Raw genomic sequence first — 12,786 nt, 5'->3', positions numbered from 1 at the left:
ACTTAGAGCCAATCTCAGGTTGCTAACTTCTTGGAGCTCTTTCTTTCTTTGTCAAGTACGTAATAATGCCCACCTCACAAATTGTTACAAGGATTAAACAATTAACAAAGTATGTGGTGTAAAGTAATGCTTAATAGTGCTCATTACAATGATTAGTACAGGTGCTACAGCTTGTACGTGAACTATGTAGCAAGAAGGAAAAATGTTTGATTTTTCTCAATATTGTTTAATTAACATTTTTACATGATTTTATAAATGACAACTATTTTTATTTATAGCTTATTACAAATCCGTTGAATATTCTGGAATGTATGGAATCAGAGTGCAAGATCAAGAAAAATGGTTGAACAGCAAGTGAGGAGTAAGTAGAATTTTAATTTATATTTAGAAAACACTCATTTTTTTTGCTTCTTAATTTTTTGAGTGGTTTTTGGCCTCCTTTTGAAATTTTTCTTTTTCTTGATGATACTTTTCACATCTCTGTTGTGTAGCCAGTCATCCCGTTCAGCCTCCCATCTAAGCTGTTTGAGACCTTTGTGGAGGAAAAAAATATGAGCACGTCACATTGTAGAAGCTTGGCAGTGGCCTCACAGAACATCCTACTGAGTTAGCAGGAACTTCCGGTCTGCCACTAGTAGTCATCCACTATACAAATTCCTGCTTGTTTGTTACTTTCCTTCTATATTTGTTGTCAAATTACCATTTTAAAAATAAAAGACGAGGACAGGAAAGGAACACATGCTCTGAAGATTTTATTTCCTGTGAACACTTTTACTGGTGAAAGAACAGAAGCCACTAACTATCAATATCAGAAATAATTAAAACATACATAAAGCATTTATCAAGTTACTTATGAAACTCATACTATGTAAAAAATAACCTGCCTCCCTAAACCCTAGGAAAAAAAAAAAAACTTCTGTAGGCTGTAGTCTAAATACTTTTTAATTCTACATGCTTCCCAGAGAGATGAAAAGGCCGTTCCTTCTGGGTTATGAGGAACCTTTTACCCATTCTTACTACAAAAAAGTCCTCCAAAAATATTTACATCTTCAGAAGTTCTAAGCTACAGCTATTTAAAAACCTCAATAAAAAATTCAAGTTACTCACTTGCATTATCTTTGTTAGCCATGGCATTCATGCCAATGTTATCAAACTTGGATCCCATATTTTCATCCAACAGGTGGCCAAACTTAAAAAAAAAAAAAATGGGGGGAGACATTTATTAGAAAACTTAAAACAATGTTGAATGGCTAACATTTTAAAGCAGTACAATAGCCTTACCTCTTCAGCAGATACAAATAGGTTGGAGTCACTGAGATTATGTTTCTTCTTTTTTCTGGGTCCTAAAAAGTATAAGCCTAGATTATTAAATTGTAAATCCAATGATTTTTGGAAAAATATAAATCTTTCAATATGGTTATTAAAAAAATTGTAAAATTATATAGGTAGTTAGAAGGCATTTAAAGACAAATATAATTTACTTAAGAGTTTGATATACTTTCTTTAAAAAAAAGTATCCTAATAGAACGGTTCAGATGACAGTAATGTCTTCTTGCCTTTCAGATTTGGCTACTGATCAAGGTTTACCCTATGTCATAGTATCAGGCAAGATTAAAATTCCAAAGTTGACATGGATGATGTTGGAATATTTATGGTAAAATGTACATTCTAATTAAGCCAGAGGTTTTGTTCTTTGGAGTAAATGAAGAAAATAAAGGAAGGTATGTTTAGTGTTAAAATAAAGTTTTGTTTAACTACTCAAAGTGGTTGTCCTTAAAAAAAAAAAAAAGCCTCACCTGTAATTTTGAATATATAAAATTTTCAAAATAGGTTAATAGTAAAACTTCTTTTTTTTAAATATTATGTTTCAATTCACCCATTGAAAATCTCATCACGTAAAGGTGTATGAACTAGAAATACTGCTTTTATCCATTTCCTCAAACAATATTATCCAAACTCTTTGCATCTTTGACATCAATGTCTCTGGCACTATGAGAGCCACTTAAAAAACAGCTTTACTAAGGAAGAAAATTTGTCATAAAATTCAGCTTTGTTTCAGTGTACAATCAGCATGTTTTAGTAAATTTATGGAGTTGTTCAACTGTGATCACAATGCAATTTTTAGAACACTTCCATCAACTCCAAAAGATCCCTGGTGCCCATTTGTAGTCACGTGCATCCTGCCAAGCCTTTGTCTTTTCTGGTTATTTTATATTAATGGAATCACATGACAGGTGGTTTTCTGTATCTGGCTTTCACTAAGCATAACATTTTTGAGGCTCATCGCATTACATCATGTGTCAGCACTTCACTCCATTTTATTTCTGAATAACATTCCATTATATGGGTATACCACATTTTGCTTATCCATTGATCAGTCAGTGGATATTTTGGGTGTTCCCATTTTTTGGCTATGATGAATAATGCTGCTATGAACAATTGTGTACAAGTCTTTGCATGAATATACCAGAGCCACTTTTGATAAAATAGTTTCCAGAGCATATCAAGGTGAAATGTATATTGTATTATTTAATAAGTGTGCATGACGCAACTATTTTATTTTAAGCTAAATATTTTAAGCTAAAATGCCTGTTTGTGTAGCATTAGGGCAGGGGTTTTTTGGTTTTCATTTATCCTATATGTCTTTATAACTTCAATTAGTAAGCACTTCTGTTGTACTGCCTCCTAAGTTTCCTTAAAGTTTGTTTATCTTTAAGGCTATCCAACATTTGCAAATGTAGGGTGAAACCCCTCAGGATCAATCAATCAATCAATCTGTTTGAAATTCCTTTGCCTCCTTTTATCTTAACCAATTCTGTCAGGCACCCTTTAATCTGCATCCAAAACTATTATTGATTGAGATGTGAGATCCTTTCAGGCTATTGTCTTCCGAAATGTTCTTTATTAATCAAAGTAAGGTTTCTAAGAACATCTTTTAATATGAAAGGTTCAGCAGGATTTGACATAAAGTAACATTTCTTTCTGAGCGATGATTCTGAGGAAAACTTTGCCTTGTATTTGAGCATATGCTAACTGTGACCTTACCTTACTCACTGGAAGACAAAATCTGGAAGATAATATGTTAATTTAAATATGTACCAGGTAAATCAATCTAATTAAGAGGACTTATGTTAGCAGTATTTGAAAGAACTGATAAAAATTTTGTATGTGTAAGTCTCAGAGAGACTACTACCGATAAATAGTTATTGTTTATATTTTGTCAAATATTTAATGTCAAAAATTTTAAACATTTAATTGTAATAAAATATTGTTAAGCATTTCAGTTATTTTTAACTTTGCAAGTTTTTTTTTTAATTAAAGTTCATTGGAGTGACAGTTGTTAGTAAAGTTACATAGATTTCAGGTGTACAATTCTGTATGCAAGTCTATTTTTATTCTTCATCAGTATTTACTAGTAAGCAGAAACTAGAAAGGCAAAGCATGGGGAAAAAAAGCAACTTTGTGAATTTATGCACAGAATTATGGAATAAAATACTTATTGTAGTGCTCTCTAGATTTTTATCAAAAACTTAAAAAGTTGTCACCTGATAAAAGTACTTTTTTATTAGCACCTTACAAGTGTTACACTAAAAGGGATAATCTGTTATGATAATACTTTAAAAAATGTTAGAGAACAAATCAGCAGAAAGAATTTCTATCTGTTTTATATGTGGTATTTTTGAGGTTAGAATCATTTTGTCATGGCACAAAATGGCAGATCTCATAAAAAAGGACAATGAAGTTGTTAAAGAGTATGGATTTTCAGAAGGTCAAATGGCAAAGAATAAGAGTTGGTTGGGAAAAGGAAAACAATAGGTTTGTCTGGAAAATCCAGGGCTTACATATAATTGACTGGTTAAAACATAAATGAAAAAATAATCTAGAGATATTTAGATGTGAGAGGAAAGAATTTTGGAAGAGAAAATAATTAAAGGTGTATGTGGAAAATAACAACTTCCACATATTAAATATACATAAAACTGTTATCCTCCATTATAAAAACACTAAATTGTACTAACCAATTCAGAAAAGTGAATTTCCCGAAATAATAACGAATAGTAACTTGCACATGCACACTGCTTAAGTTTCAAAGAAATGAATTACATTTTCTTACCTTGAAATGATCCAGCAAAGTCAAAATCATTTGCACCTTTCCTCTTGCTTCTCTTAGAATTGACTTTGGAGCTGACTTCATCATTAAGTTCTGTTACCAAAAAAAAAAAAAAAAAGTGCTATTAAGTAATTTAAAAAACAATAGGACTGCTATAGGGTTATGATGAATGATGAATATTGATTAACTTTTAGAAACTGCTAATTATTTTAACATTAAAAAAAGGCAACATTAACACCTCAACAGGTATTGCAGACAGCCTACCCTTCAGTTTCAAATGAGAAGGGAAAAGATCTGTTTAAATTTCTGGCTTATCTCGAGTATTAATGTGAATAAACGTAATGTTTTAATTAAAAAACCTTCAACAGAAAAATGAGCCTGCGCTGAAGAAAGATAGTTTCTGTCTTATATTTTAAAAACGCTTACCCTGAATGCCCTCACTTTCCTCATCCAACACATCCATGAATGTTCCTCCATCTTCATCAATTTCAGTAAATTCCTCATTCATACTTCCCAAAGAAACTTCATCATCATCCAAGTTATCAAGGTCATCATCACTATCTTCTGAATCTTCATCTTCTGGGTCACCCTTAGCTCCTTTTTTTTTCTTTTTCATATTGCTGAAGAAAAACAACAGCTTGTAACACAAAGGAGGACTACTGTTTTCTAAAATGTGATTTGGTGATTACTAAGGTGTTTATTAGGCTATTAACAGATTTAAAAGGAGAGTTACAGAGGGTTCAGAGCCTTTTAAAACATACTAATGTACATTAAAAAGGAGCAGAATTAAAGTATTGTATCCATTTCCCAAACTTATTCAATACCTTTCTTCTATACATCACATAGCCTTGTGCTCTACTGTTCTGAGGGACAACAATTTGGGAACGGCTGGAAAAACAGTAGAAAAAAGACTGAAGAAAAGTATTTTACCTAGCAAAATCAAGGTCATCCTTTCCAGAAGTGAAACAATTATCATCTTCAAATGTGTCTGCCAGAGAACAATATACAAATTGTGAGATATAACAAAGAAGAGCAAAGTTGGCATATTTCTTTTATCTGAATCAATTAACATAGTCAAGTTTCTGCTGTTTATGAAAAACACCAAAATGATACAAATCTGACTATTGCTGGTTTGTTTTATTAATTGACATAAATCTGCAAATATACTGACCTTAATCCCTAAACTAAAATGGGTTCGTTAATTCCAGCTTCCTTCTATATTTCTTTTATGAAAAGCGTAAACATCAAATAAAATGGTTATTTAGCAACTGTAGTCCTTTTCACTCTATTAGAATAATATGTGCTTATTTTTAGTAGGTATAATATACAACAAAAGTGAACCCAATGTAATCCTTTCTAATTTCCCATGGTTTTTGTTTCAGTCTAAATTTCAATTAAAATTTTTCTAGCTCTGTGGATTCTAAAGATAAAATAGATGAAACAGCAGACTTGCTACCAATAGTACAAAATTAGGAACAGTAAAAATAAGAGATTTGGCATTCAAAATGAATATACACATTTTTTTTTCCTCCATGAATTGTCAAAGTACAATCACATTTTTTCTGGAGCAAATGTGGATGAATTACCATATGCCATCCAAATATTTTTAATTCTCCACTGTGATTTGCATGATATTCTTAGCTAAATGATTTTTTTAAACTAAGGTCACTTCTATCACTAACATTCCATGTTTCTATAAATTGTAATAAATTATTTTACAAATTGAAAAGTCAACAAATTACCAATCATCTTTTCAAATTCCTCATCATCCACATCTTCTATACTTTCTTCATCAGCGTTCTGTTTTTGTTTCTCTTTAACAATAGCAGCTTTTTTATAATACCTAAAATAAAATTCATGTTATATATTTGATAATTTTACTCTAAGCAAAGCACCTATGACCAGCGACTCAAACAAGTGTAAATAAAAGCTGTTAGCTCAGTGGATATAATAATTATTAAAATTTGTATTTATTGAAGAAAAAATAGTTTTGAATTCTACAAGCTAGTTGGAAACTTCTAAAATGTGAAGTATAATAAATTTCAAATGTTTCAGTTTAGTTCTTCATAAAAACACCTCAAGTCATCTTAATTAAATGCCATAGTAAAAGGTAGTTTCAGCATCACCGCTAATGATTAAAGTACTAGAATATTACAAAATGTGGTTCTAAATAACCTCTCTTCACAGTAGTTTATCTAGCATATTGTTATATTAGGTCACAGTGAAACTTAGAATTTTGCAGATGAGATCATTCATACCCTCAAAATTCTTCACAAATGTTTTAAAAAAGCAAACCAAATCAAGCCAAATGAACCAGTCACATGAGGTAACAATGCTTTTACTAGTATAAGGCATTTGTTAATAATAGCAGTAGGTTTAGGACTTATCAATATAAAAGCAAACCCCCCAAATTTACTTGTTTTAGTTCTACTTAGATATCGTAATGTTAGCCAAATGACTGATTTATAAATTATCTTCACAAAGTAGGTACTGACATATTATCCTTCAGTCTTTTCAAAGCAATTTATGGGATCTAAAAATTTTAACAGTTCCCTAAATGAAACTATATTAAGTATATTACCTATAGAAAAACAGTTCATCCACTGGTATTTGGCTTTCTTCTTTTGCAAGGAACTCCTTACTGTTCACTAGGAAAATTCAGTCAAACATATTAATTTAAGTAATCCTTTTATGTTATTTAAATGCAGCATACCTACAATTCCAAAGTCTCAAAAATGTAAGGATGGCAGACAAAAGGGCTCTTACAGTGCTAAGGACAATCCCTGAAAGTCTGTGTAGAGGAGACCCAACATTTGAAACTTGACCGACTACAATGAAAAGTAGTCAGTGCACAGCCAACAGTGCATCACAGTGAAAAAACAGGGTTCTCTCCCTGTCCTCCAATTGTATCCAAGATCCAAATTTCAAGAGACAAAAATTCAGAGTTCTTTTAATAAATAATCACTTTAAACTTGCCATTTTCACCTCAGAAAAACATTGCCTGCCATTCTGGGAATAAGAACTAAAGGTAAATAGAATTACCCACAATTTTACTAATAGTAAAGAAAACAGAAACAATAGAGAACTATAGAATATTAGTTTTCTGTCATCAGAATAAAAATTTCTGACTTGATTAAAAGAATTTGGCTTCTAATTCTAACTCCATTAACTTTGGGCAAGTCCTTTTACACCTCTGGACCTCTGAATTAAGTTAGTTGGAAAATAAGTGATTTATAAGGTGGATTTTAACAAAATTTATCTCTGAACAAAAAGGAGTTGGGACCACGTAAGCAAAGAAATGTCTGCTCTGAATAGAAAAACAGAATCAGATCAACAAGATGGGTAAATACCCGTAGGAGGTTATCAACTATGCTTACATGATGCTCTGTGACAAAACTTGTTGTGGACTTACTGCTAAGCCATACTAGAGCTTGCGATGACCTGAACTGTAAAAGGTAATAATTATATATGCGTGTGTGTGTGTGGGGTCACTGATAAGGCTACAGATGATATAAGAATGGCAACACAATTAACTATTGAACCTGAGTGACGGTTAAGGGGAGGCGTCATCGTACTATTCATTTATTTACTTTGGATATGTTTGAAACTTTCTGTAATAAACTTGGAAAAATAAAAAAAGAGGCCCAGTCAGACACAGAAGACTTGAGTATTTGTACACATTCTTGGGAACAAATGATGAATAATATCTCTGGTGCTTAGGTTTTATTCTGATAAACTGCAGCAAAGAATATCCCAATTTGGGTGTTTTTGACGTCTACTGTCTTGTAAGTTTCAACTGTCCAGGCTTTTATAAATTCTAAAATATTTTGTAAATACTTACCAGCAAGACTACGAATATCTTTTATGAAATGCTTTCTTTTTGGCTGCATCACGACACTATCTGTATTTTCTGAAATATAAAATCAAGGCTGTGTAATATAAAACTTAGTTACACGTTCATATTATTTATTGAACATCAACAATGAAAGCCGAGTAATTCATCAAATAGAACATACCTTTGCCTTTATGTGGCTTTGGATTTCGGTACACAAATCGATCCAAGAATCTCATTAGTGTGAAATCCTGCAGTGGGTCCCCTGAATACTGAATATAATTTCCCTGAAAGGTGGGGGTGGGGGATTTAAGAACTTAACTCAAATTATATATATGCATCCAGGTTAAGAATAGAGGCAAACATAAGCCTCTATTATACTGCATAGAAGGCACAAATTTGCAATAAATGACTTTTCAAATATCCCTCTCATGCACGATTCTTTACTTGAAGAGATTAAACACACACTTATACAAACATTCTGTGATGCACTACTGATTTTATGAATAGGTAAATATTAATACTGTAGGTCACCTAACTGTTAACCAGGAACCAAACCCTGAAGTGACAAACACAGCAAACAGGAAAGGGGATGGCCATCTTTCTCCAGAGAAAAGCCAGAATGTAGTAAATGTGTGGTTTTCTAAAACCCTCTATTTCCATTCATCTCAGAGTGGGAAAACGTATCTGCTGCTCTGCATTAAACAAGCCATTGCTCCTTTACAACAGCAGACAAATGTATATGATTCTGTCTGGTGGAGAAAACACTGTATGAGCAATTATTATCTAAAACTAGATTACTTATTTTTTTCTTATGGCGTGTCGTTTGAGTATGTTAGACTTACCTGAAGGATAGTCTTTGCAAAAAGGGCCACAGAGGGATGAAAATGCTCCGATAGCTAAAAACAAAAATGTAAACAAGGTGTTCAACTCTTACTACAATTACAGATTACTTAAGAAAATACAAAAAACTGAAACTTAAGTCGACACATTAGAAGAGTGATTCTCAGAATTCTGGTCTCAGGACCACTTAATGTACTTAAAATCAAGGACCTCAAGAGCTTCCTTAATTTAAGTGGGATGTATCTATTGACGCTTATTAGAAACATTTTAAAACACTCATAGTTTACTTAAAATAATTATGAGCCTATTACATATTAATATAAATAGCATGGTTTATGAAAAATAATTATTTTTAAGAATAAAATTAGAAGTGTAGCATTATTTTAGTTTTGTTTTTATTTTCAACAGCTCACTGCTCATTTTTCTTTTAGTTTTGCAAATCTATTTAATACCTAATTTACTAGAAGACAGTGGATTCTCATTATCTGCTTCCATATTCCATGTTATTTTAGTTGAAGTATATGGAGAAAATCTGGCCTCATACAGATAGACACCTAGCTGGAAAAAGGATTTTATTAATAGCCTTTCACATAATTATGGATTTTCTTCCTGTTCAAGAAAACGTCTTTCAAATACCCAAGTCTGAATAACCACTCTGTTGTTCAGCCAGTCCTTCAGGAAGCTGAGTTTCCAACAAGTATACGGACACTTGTCCTTGAGAGATGAGACAACTTTCACACTTAGGTATGCAGCACAAGTGCATTATGCATTCTTGCTATATATGTACACAGAATATTAAAAAGAAATGTTCTTTAGGGTTCAGATAATAAAACCAATAATTTTTCCTGCTTCATTGTTCTTACATGATAGTGGCTTTTATTTTTTTAACTGCAAGTATGTGGCAGTAAAGAAGATGACAGCTGCAAGCGCAGTTTAGTTAGCACTACTGTCTTTATAATGCTAAGGCACCAACAGTTTTATCCATCATTTCTTTTATACTATCAAGGCCACTGTCAACACAGTGACAAAGGTAAATAATGTCTTGGTATCACTATGAAAACAGTTGTGACCTTGCAGACTTGCTGAAAAGGTGTTAGGGACCCCCCAGCGGCCCACACTTAAAGGTCATTAGAAATATGAGTTACTCTTATGCATTTAAAAAGTAACTTTATTTGCAAAAAGTTCTATCACAAAACTTGAGGGATATCCAACACACAAAGCAAAAGTTACCTATTTAACAGAGCTGTTATATGCAATAATCTACTTACAAAAAGCAAAACTTAATTATAGCCATGTATAATATCCTTATTTTGCATGTACATTATTTTAGATTTTCTACATATGCATGCATAAAGGTACAAATGTGGCAACTGAAATGTTTATCAGAGACAACAGAAATATGGGTTAGCTGTGTGACACACTTCAAATTGCTTCTTTATGATAATTTATGTCTAAATAATTTAACTCCTACATTTATTATTTGAAAGAAAAATGAAAACTTCAAGGTACTAAATCCATGAGGACAAATATACAGCACAAATGAATTAATGGACAATATGAAATTATTTTACCTTTTTGAGTTCCCAACAACTTGTATTTTCAGCTCCACAGAACAAAGGGTTTCTACTGAATGGATCATATGTGTTTAACTGTTTGCCACCTGAGAACAAAAATAGTATTTCTCAAATATTTTATTCCTAGCCCAAGATGTCACTAAAGCTACCATCTTTAATGTTGTTACCAACAGATACAATTTCCAACATTTTTAGTTAGCCAGGCATCCCACCTAGATTAAAAACTCCAAGCCCCTTCAAGAATATCTTTGTCCCAAGCTAGTATTTGATACTGAATTAACCAGGTAGCCTGTTTATCCCAACTACTAAAAGCTCCCCTTCAAAACTTCTCTCTCCCTTTTTCAATTAACAAAAGGTGTCTATTTCTGGATCAATTAGGCCATAAGTGTTAAGATGGCAAATAACCTGAAGATAAAGTAGGTCTCAAGTCTTTTGGAACTTTAGAGTGCTCTAAATATCTGTCATTAAATTATGCACAGAAATAATTCTCACTTGGAACAGGTTTTACATTTTCTTCTTCATGTTTTCAGAAACTCAGGATTAAAAACTTTTAAACAAAGAATTTATCAGAACACACTACTTCACAATTACATGCTCACCACTTCTCTAAAGAATTATTCTCAGTTTAGATTTAAGATAACTGACGGGTTTCTTTTAAAAATTTTCCCAGTGGCTACTTGGCTTCTCTTTTATACTTCACAGGCAAACTAGTTTGGAGGGATGAAATAATTTGATCAAGAGTCCCATGACAAGTTTGAAATCGGCCTGGCACATCTCTTGATCTTCAAGGCTAGTGGTCTTTTCTTTACACCCTCAAAGGAAGAGGCTGTATTTCTTCTTTTGTCCCTAATAGTCTATATAGACTGTTAATTCAGTTTGTGTATGTATATGGAAAAACTTAATGTTTCTATCTCACAGAAAGTTTTCAATCCTAAAAATGTTACTTTAAGGAACTATAGAGGGTAAATATGATACTCAAAAGAACCACAACTTCCACACAATTCACAATGTATAAACAAATACTTTTGTTTATAAATTAAACTTTCACGTACACACATTTGATATTTTCATATAGGTTCCATGTTTTTGGCCTTTACATGTATAGTTAAAGGTCAAGAAACTAAAACTGATTCAAAGGTATAAACTTTCACATTTATAGCTAAAGGAAATGAGATTTATTGTGCATCTAACATGTCCATAGTTTTCTTTCTTCACAGGTCCAAAAGGTATTTGCTTTAATTTCTAAGATGTAAATTATTTTAAAATGTGGTTGTTAGTAAATAAATGATTTACTATATTAAAAATTTACTTCCAAGGTCATAAATACATCTGATTATGACAGCTCCCATTTTTAAAGAAAGCAATACTGAAGACTTCTAAAATGATAATATTAATTTCTATTAAGATCAAAGGGGAAACCAATTCCCTCATTTAAAAATTCAAGAGAATAAAGGTTTACAAAGCTCACCTTTCAAATTATCAAAGTGTACCCAAGAAGCGGACTCTGATTTTTTGGTTTCCATATGACTGTCAGACACAGTTTCTTCTGTCTCAACTTTTTTCACAGCATCTGTTTCTTTATCTGCATCAGTGAATGTTTCCATCTCTTCATCATCTTTTATATCAATGAAATTTTCTTCATCATCAGACTCCTAAAAAAATGACGTAATGAATCTGAGTTAATTAACTGGAAGTCTGTGTTCAATTTATGTGAAGTAGTTTTGAAGAAGACTCTGGAGAAACACCAAAGTTCCACCAATGAAATTCAGAATGAGAGGAGACCATATCCTTATTTCTTAAGGTAATAAAGTTTTGAGCCAAGAATCTCTGAGACTTTGGGACTTTTATTACATGAAAACATTGAGCCCTCAAATAAATTTTTGACAGGTTATAAATAATGCTCCCGAGCAGGTGTTGTTATTCTGTCCATTTCACAACGAGGAACCAGGCTTGAGATCTACTAGCTCTATAGCCCTCTGTAACATCTCATATAACTGCAGTTTATTATGAGTAAAATGGTCAAGCAACATGCCCACCTAGTAAACTGTACACCTGGGACTAAAATCCAGGTCTGTCTGACTGCAGGACTCACACTCTTACATGTTCCAGATGACTAAGTAACTGTCATTAAAGAGGAAAAACACGAATACGTTTCAGAAGCCACTCGATTTAAAAAGCAGTTGTAAAATGTACCGGATGATCGTCTAGTTGACTTCTTAAACCTGGTTTTGCTTTAAGGATCTCAGACACAAGATATAAAGTTCCACATATGAATGGTGGCATTTGTGCACAAGTAACTTGAAGTAACCTCTTCACAAAAGCCTTCACCCTGCGCAACACGATGTCAGCTTTCAGAGATTTGTAGACAAGGTTAAGAAACATGGCTTGCTTAGAACACAGCATCAACCCTGGATCCAACATCTTCC

The 12,786-nt window shown here is 32.4% G+C and overlaps 2 protein-coding genes across 7 annotated transcripts in view; one reads left to right on the top strand and one right to left on the bottom strand.

Moving 5' to 3' along the window:
- CEBPZOS (CEBPZ opposite strand) overlaps window positions 1-12,070 on the top strand; it is a 40,907-nt gene extending 28,837 nt beyond the window's left edge. For 4 of the 6 annotated variants that reach the window (XM_074331899.2, XM_019742088.3, XM_019742078.3 and 1 more), the window contains 2 exons: window positions 279-361; window positions 1,564-1,757. In XM_074331899.2, the coding sequence (XP_074188000.1) occupies window positions 279-358 (80 nt within the window). In that variant the 3' untranslated portion in view covers window positions 359-361; window positions 1,564-1,757. Of the gene's footprint in view, window positions 1-278; window positions 362-491; window positions 632-1,563; window positions 1,758-11,927 lie in introns of those variants that run through there. The other 2 variants (XM_019742098.3, XM_019742105.3) reach the window with 2 other exon arrangements.
- The window catches only part of CEBPZ (CCAAT enhancer binding protein zeta), a 20,351-nt gene continuing 7,920 nt past the window's right edge, over window positions 356-12,786 (bottom strand). Inside the window, exons 3-16 of the mRNA XM_019742037.3 lie at window positions 12,554-12,785; window positions 11,829-12,012; window positions 10,358-10,446; window positions 8,789-8,842; window positions 8,128-8,230; window positions 7,953-8,021; window positions 6,693-6,759; window positions 5,854-5,954; window positions 5,042-5,099; window positions 4,538-4,731; window positions 4,115-4,204; window positions 1,282-1,343; window positions 1,108-1,189; window positions 356-532 (exon numbers count right to left, since the gene is read on the bottom strand). Of these exons, the coding sequence (XP_019597596.3) occupies window positions 396-532; window positions 1,108-1,189; window positions 1,282-1,343; window positions 4,115-4,204; window positions 4,538-4,731; window positions 5,042-5,099; window positions 5,854-5,954; window positions 6,693-6,759; window positions 7,953-8,021; window positions 8,128-8,230; window positions 8,789-8,842; window positions 10,358-10,446; window positions 11,829-12,012; window positions 12,554-12,785 (1,522 nt within the window). The 3' untranslated portion in view covers window positions 356-395. The remainder of the gene's footprint in view (window positions 533-1,107; window positions 1,190-1,281; window positions 1,344-4,114; window positions 4,205-4,537; window positions 4,732-5,041; window positions 5,100-5,853; window positions 5,955-6,692; window positions 6,760-7,952; window positions 8,022-8,127; window positions 8,231-8,788; window positions 8,843-10,357; window positions 10,447-11,828; window positions 12,013-12,553; window position 12,786) is intronic.

This window comes from Rhinolophus sinicus, chromosome 2 (assembly GCF_057876585.1).
Source record: "Rhinolophus sinicus isolate RSI-liver-muscle chromosome 2, RSI-T2T, whole genome shotgun sequence".
In the NCBI taxonomy this organism is placed as follows: domain Eukaryota; kingdom Metazoa; phylum Chordata; class Mammalia; order Chiroptera; family Rhinolophidae; genus Rhinolophus; species Rhinolophus sinicus.
This window is presented reverse-complemented; position numbering and strand designations above follow the sequence as displayed.